This window comes from Euleptes europaea, chromosome 20, assembly GCF_029931775.1.
Source record: "Euleptes europaea isolate rEulEur1 chromosome 20, rEulEur1.hap1, whole genome shotgun sequence".
In the NCBI taxonomy this organism is placed as follows: Eukaryota; Metazoa; Chordata; class Lepidosauria; order Squamata; family Sphaerodactylidae; genus Euleptes; species Euleptes europaea.
In genome coordinates this window covers 23,978,907-24,002,231 of record NC_079331.1, presented here as the reverse complement: position 1 = coordinate 24,002,231, position 23,325 = coordinate 23,978,907, and the positions used below count along the sequence as shown (strand labels likewise).

Below are 23,325 nucleotides of genomic sequence, written 5' to 3'. Positions count from 1 at the left end.
CCCCTCCTATTCCAAACATTAAGAATAAGAAAACATCAACGTTGTTTGGCCAGCATGGATTGCAGAGTACTTTGTGGAAAAGAACAGTTTAAGGCGATGTATGTGCAGAACCGCCAAACCCCATTATCTTATGTATGCTAACGTTAACTCTGGTCACGCAGTGTAATTAAGATATGAATTCTGATTTCTAAGCCAAGTGCAGCTTTCTCAAGGTCAAAAAATAAGTCCAGACCCCACCATTATTTCCAGCGTCATGCATCCGATCACTTCATCTGCATAAGAAATGAAACATAATTAATATTTGCCCTGCACAGTCAATTGTGGACTCCCGCCGCCCCCCCCCCCGGCTCCTCGCCATGAATCTGTTAGCGGCATCCGGCCAGTCGCACATGGCAGTCCACGCTCAGTCCTCCCATGATCAAAGACAAACCTCTGCTGTCAGCAAACCTTGGAAGACTGAGAGCCGCTTCATGGGAATCCGTGACCTCAGTGTGAGACGCATTTGCTTAATTAGGAGAAAATGGCTTTTCACTAGATTGAGTGGTTAATGAGTAACACTGGAGCAGGCTGAGGAGAAAGGTTTGCATGAAAAGAAACCCAGCGGAGGGACTGATTGCCACCCCACACACACTCAAAATCACTTCGATGCTGAAAGCAAGAAGGGTTTGAGGCCCCCGGACCTCACCCAAGGGGGACCCTCAGTTTTGTAAGGTTTAATCCCCACCTGTACACGTAGACATCTCAGCATGGTCCTAGAAATGATAGATGGAGTCTGTCTCAAACTAATATTGGGTGGCAGTGAGTCATGCGGAGGGGGTAAGGAACGGAGGGCAGCTGTGCTTCAATCACACAAAGCCCACCCGAAGAAAGAGTCGATCCGAGGGCCGCTTTGCCCAAGGGCCTTGGAGCCTCCTCCCTGATCATTTGATCTTAGCAAATCATTCAGGTCTCCAACCAGGGTTGCCAGCTCCAGGTTGAGAAATGACGGCCACAAAGGCTGCTCTGCCAGTGTTGAGTGACACCTGTCTGTGGATGGCTCCGCAAATTGAGGAGCTGCATCTGATAAAAGCAGCCAGAGCTGAGCCAACCAGCGTGGAAGCAACTTGTCCACAGCCCTTGTGTACCTGCTGGCGCTCTGCATCTTCGACCTCAGACTGGATTTGGGCTTGGTTTCTTGGATTTACCCCTAACCTTGGACTGTGACATGGCTGGGGCTTTCTGGATTTGCCCTCCTGTTTAGGTGCTAGAACTTCTAACTATCTGTGCTGACCCCGGTCTACGCTTGCTGCTGCCTCTTGCCCCCGGTGCCTGCCTGAACCCAGGCAGCGTATTCCCCATCGTTCTTTTGAGTGTTGGTCTTAACCTGCACTTTGGTGTACATAGATTACGATCTCAAATATGTATATTTAATACCCCGAAATGCACGTATTTGCCAGCAAGGGGACTCTTTTGCATGTTACAGGACCTTCTCACGTATAGCAATTTGGGTAACAGCGTCATCATCCCATTCAGAGCCAGCAAGGCTCTTCCCACCCAGAAAAGAAGCTTGTTTCCGAAATATTTGCCCCATTTCCCCAATGATGCAAAAGGAGGTTTAATTCTGACCCTGTCTGTCATGGATGGAACGGACGGTGGGCCGTGTGCACAAAGCAGTCATTCATAGGAGCTACAGCTGTGGCTCTGTGGTAGAGCATCAGCTTGGCATGCAGAAGGTCCCAGGTTCAATCCCCCCGGATCTCTAGTGAAAAGGATCAGGTAGTATGTGACGTGAAAGACCTCTGCCTGAGACCTGGGAGAGCTACTGTCCATCTGAGTAGACAATGCTCACCTGGATGGACAGAGGATCTAATTCAGTATAAGGCAGCTTCGTATATAAAAGGGCCCATTTTTTTCAACTGTGAGCAGCTGGGCATCCGAGAAGACAGGCCTCGCTTCTCACAGAACCCGGTTAGCATGTGACCACGTCCAGTCCATCCTCTGCCTGTTAGTGCACTGACAGAAAGCCCCAGGATACATTCCCACACCTAACAAGGAAAATTCCCCAAGATTTTCCAGCACCGCCTATTGAAGACGCCCATGCTGCTGAAAACAACTATTCCAGTATGCTGCCATCCCCCCACCCACCCCCCGGTATGCTGGGAAACTTAAGCCAGATAGCGAGGCACCAGGAGAACTATTGAAGCGCTCCCAAATCATTTAGCCTTGGCATATTTATGATATTTCCAAAGGGGTTTTGCATGGATCTCGAAGCGCAACACGTGAATGCCCCACATTCTCTCCACCACCTGCCGTACCAGGTGGCAGTCTCAGCCTCTCAGGATCCTGCCAGGACATAAGAGCTACTGGGTCGCTCCTCGGAAAGTTCAGGTCAGCTTAGGACCTTCCCTGCAGGTAGACCACCCACCCCTCCCCGTCACAAGAACAGGGGCACTGAAAAGGCCTCGCAGTTAGAAGCTACCAGCAGCCCCCCCCCCCGCCGCCTCTAGCAAGTAGAGTTGCCAACCCTGGGTTAGAAAATGCTGGGAGATTTGGGGGTGGAGCCTGAAGAAGGGGGGGGTTGGGAAAGGGAGGGAGCTCAGCAGGGTGAAATGCCGGACAGCCCACCCTCCAAAGAGGCTGTTTTCTCCAGGGAAACGGAGCTCTGTTGTCTGGAGATCAGTTGTAATTCCAGAAGATCGCCAGGCTCCACCTGGAGGTTGGCAACCCCATGTAGCAAGTGTCCATTCGACCATCTCCGTGTTCCGTAGGGCTCCAACAGATACACCAAAAAAGTCAAAAACAAACATTGCAAGAAGAAGCTTTTGTGCATTAAAAGCCACTTTGCAGCGCTCACTTGATGGCACCAATGAGGCAACCATGCCCCAGCCCACATATTCAGCAGCACCACCACCACCAAAAGGCGTCTGGGCGTGCAGGTGTGAGCGTGCCTGCTTTGATTTGTGTGAATCCTTCTCTCGCACAACACATATTTTTAAAAACCTGGCAACACACTGACATCTTCTGGTAGAAAGCCACCACTACACAGCTGAAGGAGCAGGAAGCGAGCAGAGGAAGCACTCTCTTTTCCCTAACTGGGAAGTCTGACATCATTTTCCTTTCAAAAGGTACTTATGGGCCCACAGTGATGCACATGCAAAATATGCACAGCCTAGGATCTGACTGGGGGGGGGGGGCATGCAGATATCCACTACCAGCTCTGCTCGTAGATCACAAGGCTCCATAGATCCCCAGGCCGAAGTGCCTGGCTGTCTCATAGAGTCCAATGAACAGACAGCAAGGAGGAGGTTAGGTTCAAAAGCAAACAGTTCTTTATTTAGCTAAACACAGAGCTGGGTGAGAAGCACAGGTAAGGCACAGGGTTACTCACAAAGGAACAAAGCATGGGATAGATCCTTTATACCTTAGGATCGGGGGAAGGTACATTGCCTTACAAGGAAACATTTCGTATTACAAAAGAACCAATACACATTAGGTATCTACTAGTAGTTAATTAGCATAGCCTATTAGTGTAGCCCAAAGGTGTAAACTTAGGAAAAGTGCTTGATCTTGTGAGCTAGGAAACAGAAACTACATTCCTAAGGTTAGAAGTAATTAAAAGACAGCTTTCTCTCTACTGGTGAGAGGCAGTACCAGGCAGAGTAGGATTTGTTGGCTCAAAGCCCCTGGACCCCAACTTCCCCAAAGCTTCTATGTGTGTGCATATGAGAACATAGGGTTCTATACCAGCCCTTATATGTGGGCACTACAAGGCCATAAGTCTTTTATATACATTCCCAGGGAAGGGAGTTCTCCTCCTTCTCTTTTGACCAAAGGTATAGGGTTAGCAACCTCCAGGTGGGGCCTGGAGATCTATTGGAATTACAATTGATCTCCAGACCACAGAGATCAGTTCCCCTGGAGAAAAGGGCTGCTTTGGAGGGTGGGTTCCACAGCATTATACCCTGTGAGGTCCCTCCCCAGGCTCCACCCCCCAGGTTTTCTTCTGAGACACAGAGCTGATGTGCAAAAGCTCCCCTGCAGACTATCCCCCCCTTTTACTAACAGGGAATGGCGGCTACCTCCTCTGGAGGAAATAGGCACGTGCACTATCTCATCAAACAGCTTTAAGGAGCAACTGTTGTGATAGAACTTATCCACAGAGCTATTTCACATGTAAAATGCAGCTGCCTATTACTGGAATATTAGTTCCGGAATAACCAGCAACTTTGATTTTTGTAGCTCTCAATTTCGTAGCTCTCAAATTTGTCCCAATAAAATGTTAACTTGAGCACCAGTGTCCAATTTACAGGGAATAACCGTCCCATTCACGTGCAGTGACAAAACTCAGTCCTTCTTGTGGGGTGTGTAAGATTTTAATTAATTTAATTTTAGCATATTGGAAAGAGGGAACAGAGTGAATTTACATCCAACATTCTCTCTACTCCTTCTTGCATCAACTGTGTCAACACAAAATTCATGCTCCAGAGTGTGCCATCAACTGTGCACACTTCATTTGTCCTGGCGCTGGCCTGACAGCATCTTGCAAAATGATTTCGGTTTCCACACTGAAAACAGCATTTACCAAATGCACTGCCCTGTGTATCACTATGGGGAAATTCACAGTTTTTACATGCTTGCCTCTTTTGCATCTGTGTCCTAGAAATCACTTGTGAGGAAGGAATTGCTGTTTTTGAGTTGCTGCCTGCACCCTTCTTCCGCAAGAGCATTGCATAGGCAACACAACCCTCTGAATTCAGATCTTTGGCCAGTTTCTGAAGCTCTGCTGATCTGAAGAGCCCTTATCCAAGGGCAGGTCCTTCTCAGAGCTTCTCTCTCACTGCATTCTCCTGGACACCACAAATAATCCTGTCTCATATCAAAGTTTCTTGCAAGTCACCAAAGCCAGTTCTGACTGAGCTCCCGTCACTGTGTTACATCCTGGTCCAGTTTGCTCTGCTTGTTTCCTGCACGTAAAAAACTTGTTCCGTTCAAAAGATTCATTCTTTTTAGGCAAGCAATATTCTTCAAACTTATCTAGTATCACCTGAAGCCTCCTACGTTCACCTTCTGCAAAGCTAAAAGTATTACAAATGTCCAAAGCCGCCTCCTCGCTTATAACATGTAGAAAAATAGAGATTGGATCTTACCAGGTTTCTCATCAGCTCTGACAGCTGCCAGATAAAGTTCAAACCACTCTCTAAATTTTTCCCAGCTGCCTGCAGGCCTGATGGTGGTTGCAGCAGATCCATGCTGAACAAGGGCTACTCACAGAGGTCATCTCCCCTGCTGCAGGTGGGGCTTGCATTGCTCCCAAGGCACCAAAGAAACTGACGGAAGGCAGCACGCACCTCATTCCCTGCTTCTGACACCAGGGAATGTGTCTGGGTTTCAAAACAGAGACCAAATGCATGAAGAGTAGTTCAAACAGCTGTACTCTAAGGAGCAGCTCCAACTGGTTCCTGCAAGCACTCTCAACTAACTGAACAGCCTACTTGAACGTGTGGCCTTAGGGAAGGTCTTCAAATTAACACACCAGACTAATATAAGACTAATATTTGATTATTTCAGATCTTGAAAGTATAAGTTCTATCACAGCAGTCCTGGTGTGGGTAGGCCTGGTTTAAAGGGGCAGGGAGTCCTCTGCGTAGTAGGAGGGGGAGAGGTTGCTTGCAGTGCTGAGTTAAGCAAAAAGTCTGGCTTAGTGAGCAGCTTGAGACCCTCTAGAGAGCCAGCGTGGTGTAGTGGTTAAGAGCGGTGGTTTGGAGCGGTGGAGTCTGATCTGGAGAATTGGGTTTGATTCCCCACTCCACGTGAGCGGTGGACGCTAACCTGGTGAACTGGGTTGGTTTCCCCACTCCTCCACATGAATAGGGTTGCCAACCTCCAGGTACTAACTGGAGATCTCCCTTGATATTACAACTGATCTCCAGTCAATAGAGATCAGTTCCCCTGGAGAAAATGGCCACTTCGGCCATTGGACTCTGTGGCATTGAAGTCCCCAAACCCCGCCCTCAGGCTCCACCCCAAAAACCTCCCCCCAGTGGCGAAGAGGTACCTGGCAACCCAACACACGAAGCCAGCTGGGTGACCTTGGGCTAGTCACACTCTCTCAGCCCCACCTACTCACAGGGTGTCTGTTGTGGGGAGGAGAAGGGAAAGTGATTGTAAGCTGGTTTGAGTCTCCCTTAAGTGGTAGAGAAAGTCGGCATACAAAAAGCAGCTCTTCTCTAGACTGTCTGCTAAGGAGTGGGTAGGAAAGGGCCTGGGAACAGAGTCGGTGGGGGCAGGGCATCATTGCCCCAAACAGATCTGCTCCTACTAGCTTTGGGTTTCCCCCCTGCCACCGGGAGCCTCTGTTCTCCAGCCCTGCTCAAAGCAGCCTGCCTCTGTCTTGTCCATTCCCTGGCCCTGATTGTGATGCTGCTTCTAGGGTTGCCAGGTCCCTCCTTGCCACCGGTGGGAGTTTTTGGGGGCAGAGCCTGAGGATGGCGGGGTTTGGGGAGGGACTTCAATGCCACAGAATCCAATTGCCAAAGTGGCCATTTTCTCCAGGTGAACTGATCTCTGTCGGCTGGAGATCAGTTGTCATAGCAGATCTCCAGCTAGTACCTGGAGGCTGGCAACCCTAGCTGCTTCCCTTTGGCCTTGGACTGACTGTCCAGTTACTGCAAAGGATGCCATTGATGCAGTTGCCAAACATTGGCATTCTGCTGTGTTCCTTGTTGTCCTCCCACCTTTTTTCAATACTTGGTTTGTGCTGATTTTTCAGACTCAGGACAATTACAGTGCCAGCCTGCCCAGTGTAGCCTGGGAGGGGGCTGTTTGCCTCACACACTGAACTCAGTGGCAGCAAACCAAACTCAGGGGAGGGGGATTCCCACTGATCTCTGAGGACCCCTGCCTCCCCAAACCCCCACTTCTACCGGTCTGAAGCACCTCGGTTGGACTCCTGGTGGAAGCACTGGTGCAGGGAGAGCCCTGCTCCCCCCAAGGTGGGGCAGGTAAGGCAGAATTAAGCCACTGCAGACACACAGGTGCCCTGACTGGAGACAGGGCCACAATGCAGGCATGGGTGGGCTTCGCAACCACCTCTGCTGCTGCCAGCTTGTCCGTGCTTTTCACCCACTCCCCGGAGGGTACGGGAGGCAGCCCTGGAGAGCCGTGATGGGCACCTGGCGTTTAGCAGAACAGCATCGTTTTCTTTATTGCTGTTGATGTCTATGTGCACAATTACGGGGGGGGGGGGGCAAGTAACCCTGCAGCAGAAACTTTGCAATTCCCAACACGCTTTCTTTGAGGGAAGTCCACTGAACCAAATAAGACTCCTCTCGGAGTAGAGATATTAAGGATCTAATTGCAAGATTATAACCCTTAGTAATGCTACACCTGGTTTCCTGTTGCCTCGGGACAGAGACTTAGGGAAGCGTTAGGCAGAATCCAGAACTACCGCAGCTTTGCAGAGAGCTAGTAGGGCAGAGGAGCGTGGAAAGGATCCCCCTTGATGTCACTGCCCACTGCCTCTCTGCCCTCCAACTCTCCCCCACTCGACTGACCCCTCCCTCTGTACCTGCCTTTTGCTGCACACTATCTCTGCAGGAGTACGCTGCCCTTTAAGGCCGGGGGGCAGGGCAGCTGCTTCCACTCTGTGACAGCCAGACAGATAGCCAGGCAAACAGGCAGGACAAAGGAAGCGCTCTCTGGAGCATGTTTGAGCACAGGCCCTGCCAAGCTGGCTGGAACACGCAATCTCGGTTGCTCAAGCATGTCGTGTTACCACAGAGAACAAAACGCAGGTGTTCCAAAGTCAATATTTTTACAAACTGGCAGCAGAGCAAAGGGCCGGAGCGCCACAGCAGACGAGCGGGACGGCTCCGCACCACTCAGGGCCAAGAGTCATCCTCCACGGGGGGGGTGGCCAGCAGATACCCCCCCTTTATGCTTACGTTTAGCTTGAATCTCCAAAACGTTTTTGGAGAGGGGCCAAATGGGCAGAACTCAGCGCCCGCGTCAGAAACGAATGCTGGTGTGAAACCACATCGAGCTATTTTCTGCAGACGATTGACGAGGCGGCTTGTCCCCTCCGCACACACAATTGCAGGGCACCACCCCAAAACACAGAAAGCAGTCATGAAGGGCTGTGTGCACGAGCAGAGTGCCCCCACAACTGCTGCCACTCAGGTGGGGTTAGGAGAATATTTGAATATGAAGACTGGTTTTCTTTGTTATATCCATTGCTTGAAAATGGAGCTGCTTTGGCAATTCATGTTCATTGACGCTGGCTTTGATTTGCCATGTCTGCTTCCGCTTGCAGTCTGTTAATAGGGAAGAACATTCAGCAAAATCAAAAACAGCCAAAACACACAGGCAAGGGTTAGAAGATCTGAATTCAGAGCAGGGAGTGAAAGGTCAGGATGAGACCAGGCCTGGCAAACCAACATGAGCGGCTCTGACTTTTCACACCCAGGAAGCCACGGGCTCATTTCACTCCGCGGATTTCCTCATCTCAGCTCTGCCTTGTGAGCCAACAGGCGAGTAGTATGGCGTCCTTCAGCCCAGGAGCACCTCAGTCCAGCCGGCCCTCAGCACGGAGCTCTTCAGTGCAAGTGAGCTGCGCAACACCGCTCCAGGTGCTCTTTTTGTTGTCCCTGCTGCGCCCTACATCTCAACAGCAACTTCTCCATGTTGACATTGTTATAACCCGTCGTGTCAACACGATAAAAGTTAATTACATTTGGAGTGTTGCTTGCTTTGGAGATGGAAATGATTAATAAGCAGAGATCGCCTCGTTCGTCATCATGCTGGAGTTTGGGAGCACTGGAAGAGCGAGCCCCTCCAGATCCCGGGCAGGGCGAGAAGTCAAAAGGGGGGCGGCAGGGGTACTCCTCCGGGAGTGGATGCGGCTCACTTGTGAGGATGAGGGACCAGCTGCCAGCCGGGGCTTCTCAGCACCAGTGGGACACAGACTGCAGCTGGTTTTGAAGGAGCCCAACCGAGCCATAAAAACCAAAATGCATAGAAACTGTGGGCCCTTCTGAACACTCCCAACGACCCTGCTAGGTTGCCCACATTTCCCTCGCCTTTCACTATCACAGATCAACTGAAACAGCACCAACTCAGCTTATAGTTTTGAGAAACTGTCTGATGATTGGAAGCCAACAGAGCCCAAAAGCTGCTTGCCAGCAGTGGGGCATTCTGCTTTCAAGGAGAAAGCACAATGTACAAGCAGAAGAGTTGGCTTTTATATGCCGACTTTCTCTACCACTTAAGAATCAAACTGGCTTACAATCACCTTCCCTTCCCCTCCCCACAACAGACACCATGTTGTGGTACAGGCTTCAGTGATTCAAGTCCTGGCCCTGGCCACTAACACACACCACTGGGAACCCACCTCGTAATTTAGGGTGGGGGGGATAGTGAACAGAGACCTCATGATTCAGCCCTGGAGGCGGGGGCATGCCCACGCGCTGCCTCTCTTCTTTGGCACCCCCACCCGCCATAATACTTCTCCCTCTGTGTCAACAGCAGGAACAGACCAGTCAGCAAGAGATAACAACCCGCCTTGTTAGCAGTCAGTTGTGTGTTTAGTTTCGCTGTGCCTTACAAGCATCACTACAGGGCAAACACTTCTGCTCCGGCCCAGAGCTCCAAGCAGCAGCCAAGTTGACAGCCGCCCTGTGTTGTGCTGACAGAAGACTCTGGGCTTGGCCTGCCAGGCGGGGCCTTAGTCTGGGCGTGTGATTCTGCTTGAGGGGGTAGAAATAGCCCCGGGCAGACAAAACACCCCCCTGAACCAGCTGAGCAGCAACTTCAAAAGCTTCTTCTAAAAGTGCAAAGGATGTCCCTCGACTAAAACATGTCTGAAAGGTTTTTTAAAAAAATCTTGCCAGGAGAAAAGCCTCTTGTGTGAGAAGGCAGCTTCTTGAGCTAGAGCAGAGGCCCCCAGCCTTTCCGAGCTTGCGGGCACCTTTGGGATTCTGACACAGAATGGTGGTGGGCACAGCCCCCAAATGGCTGCCCCAGGAGGCAGAGCCAGCCCCAAAACGGCTGCTGCGGCTTTCCTTCTGTCACATGGCGAATAGTGTGGTGCTGTGGTGGCAGCTGCTGCCAGAGCAACATTTTTTAAAATCTCCAGTAGCCAATTAGAAGCCTTGATGGGCAAAAGCCCCACCTAGTCCTGGCCACGTCCTAAAGACACTTGGTGGGCACCATGTTAAGGACCCCTGAGCTAGAGGGACATGCTATTATTAGCTGAGTGGCATGGTACAACACAGCCCACTGTTTGCATGAGGAAGAACAATTCTAACCAAGGGCAGAAAGGAGCTTGTTCCAGAAGACAAATGCATGCAAGTATAAATTTGCATGCACAGTCCAAAGTGTACATAGACAGGAGGCCGTGCTAAGCGTGTGTGTCTGGGGAAGCACATAATTCCTGTGGCCTAGGGCCATTTGGGGAGAACTCCCTTTCCCAGCTAGCTGTGGATGGTCCCAGGGGCATCCTCTGCTTCAGCTCTATCCGGAAGATTGGCTTTCTCAACTGCCTTTGGGCAACACAACCTCAGCAGAGGACCGCACAAGACTGGCTCTGATCCTGCCCTGGTATGCATCAAGTTTTTATTTGCCATTCAAGACTTAAAAAGTGAAGGTTCCTTTCCTGACCCCCCCCCACACCCTGCAGTGTGTGTCGTATCACACAAACAGGTGAAGGAAGACCAACGTCTGGTGGTCCAACATCCCCCACAGACCAGCCCCCCCCCCCAGCAGGAAAGGCCACGCTCTCACTTCATCCCATAAGAAGTTCAGGCAGGAGCTAATCGAGACTGCCATTCTAACCTAGCACCCAGACATCCTAAAACACTTCACGACAGCTAAATAAATAACAGCATATTTTGATATAAAGTCTCTTAAAAAGACATGGGCAGGCAAGAGGGAAAAGAAGGTTGCACTATCTAGAGGATCACGACTGGGAAGTCGGGGTGAGAGGCAGTTTTACAAGGTGTGGGGGGGTCAAGAGGTAGCAGCAGAAGCAGGCCCTCTTCGTCCAGGCCTCGATGTGCAGCGAGGCTAAAAAAATGCTCTTTATTTATGTCTTTCCCTTTAGCCACTGCCCAGCAGAGCCAGCTGTGCAGTCTGAAAAGATCCCCCGGACCAAGAAGCGGCTCCGACACACTTCTCACGGCTTCCTGCGCCTGCAAAGACAGAGAAAGGTCACCGTTGGGATGCTCATCCCACACAAGAAACAAGCAAAACCCACACACTTCTCCTCCACCTGAGCTCTCTTGCCTGCCTGTTCTCTTCTTGCCAAGAGCGTGAAACCACTTCTGCCTGGGATCAGGGGAGAATTGGTGCCCAAAGGCAGAGCACTCTTCCCCTGCAGGAGACATTCTGTTGTTCAGCCCCACCCCCAGCAGTTCATTTGATGACATCACAGAAGGTAAGCCAGTGGCTGGCCAGAAAGGGCAGACACAGGGAGCAGCTAGTTCTTTGCATCTGCATGGGCAAGATGTCTGTGGACAGGCCTGGCAGGAGCCAGCATGCTGAGAATAGGGGGAGAAAGCAAGCAAAATCCTCGCTTTTATAGCTGCAGATCTACATTTATTTACGTACTTCAGTTATATCCCATCTTTCTCCCTAATGGGGACCAAAAGCAGCTTACATCATTCTCCCCTCCTCCATTTTATCCTCACAACAACCCTGTGAGGTAGGTTAGGCCCCCAGCAAGATTCTATGGCAGAGTGGGGATTCCAACCAGGGTTTCTCAGATACTAGTCCAACACTCTATTAGACCGCACTGGTTTTCTATACTTGCCCGGGGGGAGAAATACTCAGAGCACAGAGGAAGGGGAAGTCTTCAGTGGCCACCCCCACAACCTCTTGTCCTCCCACACGGCCAGCAGATTCACACGAACACACACACATGACGCTGCCTCATGCTGGGTCAGACTCTTCAGCGCCTTTCAAACTGCCCTTCTAATCCGTTTGAACAGCCTGTTGCTAATGGGATCTTTGTGTCATTTCAGACACTGCTGCTTTGGCTCCTGGCTGCTAATGGTTTTTTTTTTTTTTTTGCCTTTTCATACAAAGAAAGAGTTGGTTTTTGTATGCCGACTTTCTCTACCACTTCAGGGAGAATCAAACCGGCTTACAATCACCTTCCCCTCCCCACAACAGACATCCTGTGAGGTAGGTGAGGCTGAGAGACTGTGACTAGCCCAAGGTCACCCAGCTGGCTTCATGTGGAGAGAGGAAACAAATCCAGATTAGCTTCCACCACTCGTGGAGGAGTGGGGAACCAAACCCGGTTCTCCAGATTAGTCTACCACTTCCAACCACCACACCACACTGGCTCTCTTGTGCCGCTTGTGTCTGGTTGGCATCTTGGGGCTCAGCTGGTTCTTATGAAAACTGCTTTCAGCTTTTCCTTGCACTTCTGAATCACTGCAGTGTGCTGTTTAAAATGCCTGGAGAGCTTCTGGAAGGACCACTCTTCCCTCCCCCCATGTGCCTTTTTTCATGGAGAGTTCTTGTTTGGAGGGGGAGGGGGAACATTCTAAAATTTGTGTTATGGCACTGGGGCATATGGAGTCCTGGCACCATCAAAATGCCTGAAGCTATCGGCTGTCCTTGTACAGTTTTCATGGCATACAGCTTCACTTGTTTTGTGTGTGTGTTTTTTGTACAAGAATAGATTTATCTTGTATTTCTACTGAATGTTTTCACACTGTTCTTTTATCCTGTGTACCAAACACCAAAACAATCAGCCAGATCTGATCGTACACCCCAAAAAGGATGCCTCTAAGAGGAGGAATGGAAGCAGCAACTGATGAATGGGGTGGGGGGAGGTTGCTAAACTTATGAAACTCCTGCATGTCTTTCATCAAACCCTGCAGAATAAAGTGTGTGCGCGCACGCATGCACACCCTCATTGGACCCTTATGTACCATGAAACCAAAGGGGTGAGCGAAATACTATTAAAATATTAACAAATATACCGTATATACTCGGGTATAAGCCGACCCGAGTATAAGCCGACCCCCCAAATTTGAGGCCAGAAAAGGAAATTTCTTATTGACCCGCGTATAAGCCGAGGGTCAATAAGAAATTCCCTTTACCGGCAATGCTGCGCTCTAAAATGGCGGCCGCCATTTTAGAGCGCAGGGCCCCTGCCCCAGGTCGCCCTCCCGCCGGCCTCCAGGCCCTCCCAACCCACCCCAACCCACCCCGACCCCAGTGCCATCCAAGGGGGGGAGGGGGAAGAGCCCCTGAACCCCCTACTTACCTGAAGAGGCGGCGAATCGGCGGCAGTGGTGCGGCCTTCCTGGGCTGGCAGGAGGCCCCTGCCGGCCGGAGGAAGGCGCCCAGGCGCGTGGTTGGCGGCGGCGCGGCCGGCGGGGTCCTCCTGCCTGCGTAGGCAGGCCCCTCCCGGCCAGAGGAAGGCGGCCAGGCGCGCGGCCGGCGGGGGCCTTCGCAAGGCCCCTCCCGGCCAGAGGGAGGCGGCCAGGCGCGCGGCCGGCGGGGGCCTCCTGCCTGCGCAGGCAGGCCCCTCCCGGCCAGAGGAAGGCGCCTGGGCCCGGCGGCGGCAGTGATGGAGGTAAGTTCCCCCCTCCCTCCTCCACCGTATTGACCCGCGTATAAGCCGAGTTCGGCTTTTTCAGCCCTTTTTTTTGGCTGAAAAACTCGGCTTATACGCGAGTATATACGGTATCTGTTTTATTATTATGGCGAACAATTATGTTAAAAACCCAGGGCCTACAATGTAGGCTAACTAAAAACAACATTTACATTCAACACATTCACAGTTGATGTATATCTACACAATGACCAAACGCGTTTTGGCCTTATCCAGGCCTCCCTCAGTGGTCATGCATAAAATTATAATATAATACACATCCTGACATCTCTATTAACATAATACAAGGGGAAAAATATGTAAAACCCTTTTATTATGAGTGGCTTTATGTTGGAATGTTTATTCCATGTGCATTAAAACATGGCCCACAGCTCACACCTTGTATATGATGGCAAGCATCTCAGGATTTGTATAACAGCAACAAGCATGAAAGAAAATGTACCAAACATTATTTAAGCCAGATCCGATTGTGCACCCCAAAAGTATGTTAGAGGGGGAATGGAAGCACCAATCGATGGATGGGGTAGACATTAAGGACATTTTCCAGGGAGTAAGGTCTCTGAGTAATATGGGCCTGATTTATGAGTAGGCCCATTTAGGATTGCTTCTTTATTTATTCACTTGTTTATACATAGGGGCCACTGGGGGAGCATGCGCGCACACACACTCACTTGAGTCTGCTGGGTTTCATGAAAGAAGGGAGTTTCAAAAGTTCAGTAAACTCCACACACCCCACCCCCATTCAACGATCGCTGCACTGTGTTACGCAGGTCCTCTGTGCCACCCCATGATCTGCTTTTCTTCTCCTGTTTCCACCTAAGGGTAGCCGACAGCCACAAGCCTTTCCATGGGGCCACTGCAGCACAGGACTGCTAATTTGCTCGGGGGGGGGGGGGGGGGGAGAGCAGCACTGCTTGAAATGGCCAGAGAGCTTCAGAGCGATTTAGAGATGCTCATAAAAGGAATGAAAACCACTGTATGAAATGTCGCTTCACTTGGATACAGGCCAACAATGGGTGACATCTGGTTTGGAATGGTAATCTGAAAGGGGCCTTAGTCCATCAAAATCAGTCTTGTCTGCTCAGACTGGTAGTGGCTCTCCAGGGTCTCGGGCAGAGGTCTTTTTCCATCACCTACTGCCAGATCCTTTAAGTGGAGATGCCAGGGATTGAACCTGAGACCTTCTGCATGCCAAGCAGAGGCTTTACGGCCCCTCCCCTAGATTGCAGAGCCATACTCCTGCCTTAAGCAACAACAACAACAACAACCAGATATACCTTTCAGTAACTTTTTTCTTTTTACCTCAGATGCCCCTTCCTGCCTGTTAAACATGCCTTGTAAAACTGCCAGTTTTCCAGATTGCTTCCACAGTGTGGCCGGCACCTATCTGCAAGAGGCCAAACCTTGATATTCACTTATCTATCTTTAGAAGATTTCTATCCTGCATTCGCCAAAATCTGCCCAAGAGGTATTAAAGCACATTTTAAGAATAAAAACATAACAATTAAAAACCACTCAAATTATTTAACCCCCCAAATCCATAGAACCGGCACGATTACGAGAGAAAACAGGGCAAGGAGATAAAACTCAAGTTAAAAGCTGGTGTGAGCAAAAATGTTTTGCCTTGGCAGGCACAAGCCGGTAATGTGGGTGCCATCTGGACCTCAAGATGGAGGGCATTCCAAAGACAGGGTGCCATCACCAAGGAAGCCCTGTCTCTACTTGCCCCTTGCCTCACCTCTGCAGGTATGGAGACAGAAAGCAGGCTTGGGAGGAGGGTCTGAACTAGTGAGCTGGACAGGAGGCGGCTGTTCTGCAAGGAGCCCTGAAACTCTCTCTGCCTATTTGGAACCAGGACCAGCACCCTGAACTGAGCCTGGCTCCAAACCCACAATCGCTCCAAACTGTGTCACACAGTGACATTAACGAACATGGGGCAGTGTTCCCTAACACTATGACGGTGGGCAACATGTGCCCACTGCTGTGTCACTTGGTGCCCACCTGCTTCTTCCCCAAAGCAAAGACCCAGACGAGGGCTCTCCTCTGCCTCAGTGATTAAGTGCTTCAAGTTGCCTTGAGCCAAGAGGAAAGGTGGGGGCATGTCTTATTAAGAAAACAATGAAATAATGTAATTATAAATAGGAAGAACCCAGGAGGCGTCATCTTTGTGCGTACAGGGAGCACCCTTTTGGAGACCCTGCCTCCGTCATGCCAGTTAGGGGGGCCTAACAGTTTGTGGAAATGCCCAACTTTATTGCAATTGAAGAGAGCCCCCGTCACAGGCGTTTAGTAACTGGTCCCACCCACACAACTGCTATTTTGTGTTTTGGCACCCAGTACCCATTCTGCAAATTCTCAAACTACCCACGGGTTCAATGAGATCCCTGGCACAAATGCCGCAGCCCGCCAGCACCACCTTCTGAAAGCAGCCGGCTAAGCAGGAGGAAAACCACCTGAGCCCAGCACAGCCAGCCTCCCTGGCCATGTAGATCCATGCTATGGGCACGTTGCGCCTAGGCTACTGTAATGCACTCCACATGGGTCCGCCCCTTAAAGACAACTTGGAAACTTCAAAGGGCAGAACACTGTGGCCCAGTTACTACTGGGCACCAGGCAGGGCACACGAGTCGTGCCCGTTCTGCAGACACACTCCAAGGCCCTTCGTGGCCTTGGAAGGCCAAGTGCAGCCTTCTAAAGGTGCCACCCTGCCAAGGGGGGGGGGGGGGCAAAGATCAGCAGCCGCCTGGTCATGTGCACTCTCAGTGAGGACTCCCAGCTTGGGGGGACAGCCTGCCTGAGAAGGCCTGGTGGGCTCCCGGAGGCCTGGCATTTCACAGAATGTGCAAAACAGAAATGTTCAGGAGGGCACTCTGGTTAAGTTATTAGAGCTGCAGCTGAAAGCAGCAGCCCAGGAGGGAGCTGGAAGGCCGCCCCGCAGCAATGACCACGGAAGGAATCACCTGCTTTGACTGCACCGTCCTTGCCTTGCAATTCCTCTTGGCCTTAGATCAGTAGTTCCCCAACCTGCGGGGAGGGGGGTCTGCCAAACCATACATATGCCCTAAGCATGGTCATTTTGATGCTTTTGTTATTGTGTATTTTCTCAATTTTTAATACTAAAAAGTTTTCGCAGACTTCGAAAACTTTTTTATATTAAAAAGAGGTCCTCATACTCTAAAAGGCCGGGAACCATCAACTTTTATTGCTTGCTGTTTACATTGCTCTCTAATTCTGTAATTCTAAGTCCTATTGCATTGGCTATCTTCCCACAATCCGCCTTGAGTCCCAGCAAGAAAAGGAAATAAATGAAGGCAATAAATCCCACCCCAAACCCAAGCCTGATCTTGGACAGAACTCAGTCTAGATGCCCATCTCCTCCAAGATCTCCTGAACACGCAGCGACCACAAGCTCCAGCACCTTCTCTAGGAATGGAAGGCCGGCCACTGGACGGTAATTATTGAGGTTGTGGAGTCCAGGGATGCCATCTTAAGGAGAGGCCTCACAGCTGCCCCTTTAAGGTGGCCAGCAGCCTGACCACTTCATCAGGCCTCACCAACGGAAAATGAGTCCACAGAACTTGGGAGTGCCCTGGGCCCCGGCAGGAGATTGGCCTGGATCAACTGCTGAGGCCCAGACTGAGCTGTGGGAAACCTGCAACGTGCCTTCTCACAAACAAGGGACAACGAGCCAGGACATTTTGCCTTGTCTGAAGAAGAGACTTACTTGGGCTGAGCATGATGTTGGTACCCGGGTCCGAGGGTTGAGCCGGCTTTCATCTCCACTGCAACAGAACACTGTAGGGACAGATAGACACACACACACACACACACACACCCTGGAGTAAAGAGCCAACTCTGAACTCCCTGAAGAAGCTTGAGCTCCCCTTTCCTCAAACTTACTCGTGTTTCTATATCCGTCCATCCTGACTCGGTAGCATCATTTGGTGGAGCAGGATTTGAGGGAGATGATCGCCGCTTTCGACTGAAACCAGCAGAGAACAGTTAGAATCTGTGTCTGATGGACGAGCCTCTATCTGGGGCTTAAATGGTCCAAAGACTCCAGGGTGAGGACTCCCGTGCCAGCCTTCTGCCTAAAAGCAGCCAGCTGACAAGGGGCAAACAGAAGGCCCATCAACACAGCCAGCTGTTTAGGACCGAATTTGGCTGTTTCTCACCATGTCTCTGATCCCTTTATGAGATTTTTTATTCCTTATTTGGAAAAGAAAAATACTTATCCCCGAATGAACAGGCTGCACACCATTGGGAGATGGCCACCCTGGCCTTTGAAAGTAGCTACAGTAGTCTCTGGGTCTCCCTAATGCTAGGGCCAGACTCACCCAGTTGGCGATTCCTGTTTCAGGGTCTCAATCTCTGTGAACTGGACTGCCTGGCCACCGCCTCTGGTCTTAAAAACGTCACCCTGGAAGCAAAACAAAGTTCAGCTTCTCACTGCAGTGAGTCTTTAAGCAGGACGTAGTTTCAGTGCTTGGAGTCTGGCTTTAACTAGCCCTGCTTTGCTCTTGCAGGCCAGGCCTGAGGGAAATGTTATCTTCTCCCGACACCCTGCTAAGTTGTGATGGGCCTTGGAGAAGGGAGTTAAGCCAAAAGGCAAGTCTGCAGACTCTCACCACGGCCTGTTTCCTTCATCTCTCGCCCGCAGGGAGACGACACACAATACTGTTTAGTACAGCTCTAACACAGCTACCACCATCCCCTTCTCCAAAGACAACTTTTCGACAAAAGATTAATTGGACAAGAACGTCTGCTGCTTTGGGGTCAGATTAACCCATCACCACCATCAAAGTCTGCTTGCGAGAGACTGCACTTCTACATACAGGACAAACATTTGCATTCTTTCATTTCCCCATCCGACAGAGCTCATGCCTTCCCACCCCCCAAAGCCTTTTGACCCTTGGAACCCTGCTCGACTCCCCCTTTTTTTTTTACCTTGATCAACCTCGTCTCAATCTCCCCGTCGGAAGCCAGCTCCTGGTGGGTCAGCATGTACTTGTCACACTTTGCCAGGGCTTTCTCGTTGGCAGCCGCCACGGTGATGGCGTGGGGCACATGGGGCTGCATGACCGTTTCTGTCTGGATGTTGGAGGATGGCTTGTGGTCCACCCACCTCTCCCCAGCCGAGCGAGAGCGCCGGTGCCGGAGATGGACTGGCGGAGCGTTCTAGATCGGATCACAAAAAGAATCGGCAGAGCCACGAGTGAGCAGCTGCAGGGGTCTCCCAAGCTCAAAGACGTGTCTTTTGGGGCCTCCCTAACTCACATCACCAAGTTACTAAAATTCATGGGTAATAAAGGTAATAACTGCCCTTTAATTCGCAGCACAAACTTGGAAGTCAAATCAGGGCCAGTCTTTCTAACACAGGTGGTATTTCTGGCATGGGGAGGGGGAGAAAGACATAAAAACAAAACTGGGTTTGCAGAGAGTGCCTCATACCAGGTCCTGGGGAGGGAGGATGTGGCAGCTTCCATGGGCAAAATTTTGGGTTACATGGACTCTTATTCCAAAGAAGTCTAATCAACCAACGCAGAATTGTCTTTAGAGGGCCACTAAACCTAACAGATTTCTCAAGGCAGCCGTTTCCATGGACTGAACCAGAGGCAGGGTATATGCCCCTCCACTGGCAGGCAGACACAGGAAAAGGAAAAGGGAAAAAATTGGAAATAGGTGTGCCATGACATGCAAGAGGTCCCACCTGACATTTCTGAGCAAAGCGCTGCTGTATACCAGGTGAGCACAAGGAAGAGCAGTAACAGGTAAGGCTGGTGCTCATCTCTGGGCTCACCTGCTGTGCAACAGAGCTTCATGCAGAACCATCCAGCTCACGTGCCAAAGCCTTTTGACCCCACCACTGCCTCCTTTTTGGCATGACATTTTCTTTTTGCAATTCATTCCTTGTTTAAGGTCACAAGCGCCATGGCTGTTAGTACTCTTCACAATAGTTGGTCCCAGGAGATCAAAATGCCCCCAGTCTCTCGCTGCCTGATCTCTCTAGTCCCTGGATTCCTTACACAGCTGCTAAGACATAGCAAGACAGATTGTTCTTTTAAAGACTTGTCTGGATTTGGGCAAACAACTGCTTCGATTTTAAGCTCTGACGAGCCAATCATGAAAGCCACAGCCAGGGCACCACTGGGACAGGCCACCCCTTAAGACTCAGCAGGCACGCAACCCCCCACGACCTACCCTCTCAGGGCAGCAAGGAAGACAGCTTCCTTAAGAGGGCTGAAATCAGACTTCACAGATCTTACCTGCTCCACCCTTCGCCCCGGCTATAAAAACCCTCTAAGGTCAAAGGACCCAGAATCCAGGTAAAGTGCCAGTCTGGGGGACTGTGCTGTGGAGGAGTGATGTGTGTGTGTGTGACTAGCACAAGGATGGTGGCGAGAGAAAGGAAGAAAAAGACTACCGTGCTATCAGAGCTGTCCTCAACTAGGCAGCCACACAAAGGGCCACTGAGCTTCTTTGTCACTGAGCCCAATGACCGGCTCATTGTGGCAACAGCTAGACAAAGATGGCATATGGGAAAGCCTGTTTTTCCTACTGCAAAATTCACAGCTATGCTTCTCAGACCCTGTTCTCAGACCCACGGCACCTGTCCAAAGGGGACCAGCCACAACTTGCTGGTTGCCAGGCGACAAAACAAGAGCAAAAGGAGGGGTCCTTGAAGCCTGGAGAGAGGTCAGCTGCCAGAGAACAGCCAGGACTAGAGACAGACTGATTGAGCGTGTAAGTGAAGGGCTTGACTTCTGATGAACACACAGGCCAAATCTGGAGGCAGCTCAACCAACCATGGCCCAAGAAACCCTCACCCGCACCTCAGCTTCAAATGCCTGCCTGGGTGCTGGAGTGAAGGATCTCTCTGGAACTCCTAAAGCCTCTGCAGAACAGCCGTTCTCAAGCGATGAGAAGACCATTCAGCCTCAGAGGCACCGTGGCCAAACTCTGCCCCCCACTCACGGCTGGGAGTAGCTCTGACCCTACCTCTAGCACCTCTCTACCGCTGGGGACCTCAAGGGCTCCGGTCCAGTGCATGCCCCGCCTCCTCTCTGCCATGGCACAGGGCCTAGCTGGCTCTTGCTCCTGCAGCCTACTCCTGGCCGTGGGCATGCCGCCGCCACTGGGGTACTTGCTGCCATGGGCAGGCCGTTTCTGCTCCCATTCCGAGATGCAGGAGGCCACGGAAATGCTGCTGCACGAGTTAGAGCGCCTGTGCAGCTGTGGCTCACTTGTGGCAGGCGGGTGGGCAGGGAGCTGAGTGACGACACAGTTACTAGAAAACTGAAGAGAGGCGAAGTTAGTGAACACGACATAGAGGCAGGCAGGCAGCCAGCCAGCCAACCAGCCACACAAAGCCAGCACAGCACAGGACTCTTGGGAGGCAGAAGCGGGCTGCAGATCCCCCGTTCTTCCAACCTGGACACAGAAGGCACATGGGAGGGAGGGGAGTACGGGACCCTGCTCCCAGGCACATAGGGATGGGGAGCAGGCTGGCAAGACGGAGACCCACACGCAGGACAGGTTCTCTGCAGACGCATGGCCAAGGACAATGCCCAGCCTCAGCACACACACACACCCTCGCACAATGAAAGAGCACCTCAGGCTCATTTTGCCCAGGGGGGTTAAAGGCTCCTTACAGGGACCGGCGGAGGCGACAACGAACGCGGCAGGAATTTCTCCCGGTCCTTCTCCCGAGAAGGCCTCTCTGGCTTGCCACTCTTGGGCTCAGTGACGATCGCCTTCAGCTGCTTCAGCTTCTCGTCTTTCACCCAGAGCTTGTTCTGCATCTCGAGCTGCTTGGCTGCCACCCGCCGCTCCTGCGAAGGACAATGGACGATGATCAGCTAGCCTTTGAGAGAGATGAACGTCTGCCAGCCACGAGTGCCATGCAGAAAACGAAGAATTGCTCAAGCGCGCCGAAGGCAAAAGAGCTGCCATGGCAGAATGGGCAAGTCAGGCTTACAGTGAAGGTCCCGTCTACAGAGTTAATTCCTCTTACTCAAAAAGGCAGGCCAACCATGCTGAAGACTGGGACTGTCTAGGGTCTGGAGCAAAGTGCCACCAGAATGCAGATGACACTCTCGCCAAGCAGTTATCAACACTCATATTTAGATGGACTGTGTTGTATTTTGAAGGTTTCTGTAAGTTGTTTTGGGTCCCTTTGTGGAGAAAAGCAGCATAGGAACTCCCTATTAAATAAAGCCTTATAGTGGGGGGGCTCCCTCACCCATTAGAAAAGCTACTTCATGGGTTCATTTCCACCAGGCTTCGAAAAGCTGGACTCCCAGCCTGCACATGCACACACACACATATACACACTTACGCATTCCTTCTCCCATTTCATCGTGGTCTCCGTCACCATGCCCTGCAGCCGCGTTTCCAGCCGCCGCTTCTCGGAAGCCTGGCGCTGCAGCTTCTGGCCCTTGGCATCCAGCTCCTGCTGCAGGTTGCGCTTCTCCTCTTCATAAATGGCCGTCGTTTTCTCCAAGATGTTGATCTGCCAGAGCAAACGGCAGCTGCTTTGACATGCCCTTACCCGACACAACGAGCAACAAGGGGCTTTGAGGGAGCAACCAGTGGACGAAGCACCAGACCGCCCTCTATGGGCAGCAGCCATCGCCACTTAAGTATAAGACAGAGAAGCGATTCAAGCGAGCCCAGTTTCTAGGATGGAAAGTGGAGCATTCAGGCCACAGAGGGGGCCTAGGCAAGGAGGACGGGGGGGGGGGGGTCGGTGTCACACGCACGTGCAGCTTCAACAGCCACTGAAGGCAAACCTTATATTCCAGAGTTTTCGCTTTCTTCTCCAGCCGCTCGATCTCGGTTTTTTGCCCTCCGATCGTTTTGTCTTTTTCAGCCATTTTTGCCTGGGCATGGTTCTCCTTGGAGAGGAGGCTGGCGTCCAGGTCCTGCAGCAGGCCCTTCACAAAACGCACTGCAACACAAGGAGACAGTGGCAGCCTGGCCACCAAGGGGGCTGGAGGGGCCAGTTTAGCCAGAAGTACCCCAGCTCGGGCCAGCTGCAGCCCTCTGGCCTGTACCCACACCTGTAAAATGGGGTCAGTGTGGAAACCTAACGTGGATTTTACAAGCCAGATAAAAATGTCAAAGAGCTTCTGTTGGCAGGGACGAGTGACCACAATCCAATCCGCGTCTAGAGAGCTTCAGTGTCATCAGCTTCATCACTGGGACATGCTTCATGCTTTCCCCAAAGGTCATGGGGAACTGAAATGTACAATTCTTGGCCAGTTAGGGAACTACCAGAAACATACGGAGAGTACCGGTTGGAGAAATTCCCTCCAAATGCTAGATCCAAGCTGTGAAACAAAACAGAGATTGTGCCTTCTGGCCAGAAGGCAAGAGATCCCTGCCCCAATGGCCACCAGCAAGAGGAGAATCCGGTCCCCGCAGTACAGTACAGATTCTCTGAAAAGCACACCAGCTGTGCCCCTCCTAGGAGAGCAGCCAGGCCATCGCTTGAACACAGCCTGCGAAGGCTTACCATTTTTGGTGAACTCTTCTGTTAGCCTCTGCCGGATGCTGTGGCGCTTCTCGAGCACTTCAATAAGCCGAGGAAGGGTCTGGTCATCATTGATGTCTAGAAGCTCACAGGAAGGCATCGCAGGAAAGCTCTGCAAGAGCCTCTCTGTGAGAGACTGCTCTTGATCTGCAAGAGGAAAAGCAGGTGGCTGCGTGGGTTTCCT

The 23,325-nt window shown here is 51.4% G+C and overlaps 1 protein-coding gene across 1 annotated transcript in view; it reads right to left on the bottom strand.

Annotated features, from left to right (window-relative positions):
* Positions 1-23,325, bottom strand: part of KIF23 (kinesin family member 23) — a 66,503-nt gene that overhangs the window by 33,388 nt on the left and 9,790 nt on the right. The window contains exons 14-23 of the mRNA XM_056865760.1: positions 23,124-23,288; positions 22,399-22,556; positions 21,945-22,118; positions 21,259-21,438; positions 20,582-20,902; positions 18,554-18,784; positions 17,944-18,026; positions 17,507-17,588; positions 17,331-17,401; positions 16,217-16,311 (exon numbers count right to left, since the gene is read on the bottom strand). Coding sequence (XP_056721738.1) covers positions 16,217-16,311; positions 17,331-17,401; positions 17,507-17,588; positions 17,944-18,026; positions 18,554-18,784; positions 20,582-20,902; positions 21,259-21,438; positions 21,945-22,118; positions 22,399-22,556; positions 23,124-23,288 — 1,560 coding nt within the window. The remainder of the gene's footprint in view (positions 1-16,216; positions 16,312-17,330; positions 17,402-17,506; positions 17,589-17,943; positions 18,027-18,553; positions 18,785-20,581; positions 20,903-21,258; positions 21,439-21,944; positions 22,119-22,398; positions 22,557-23,123; positions 23,289-23,325) is intronic.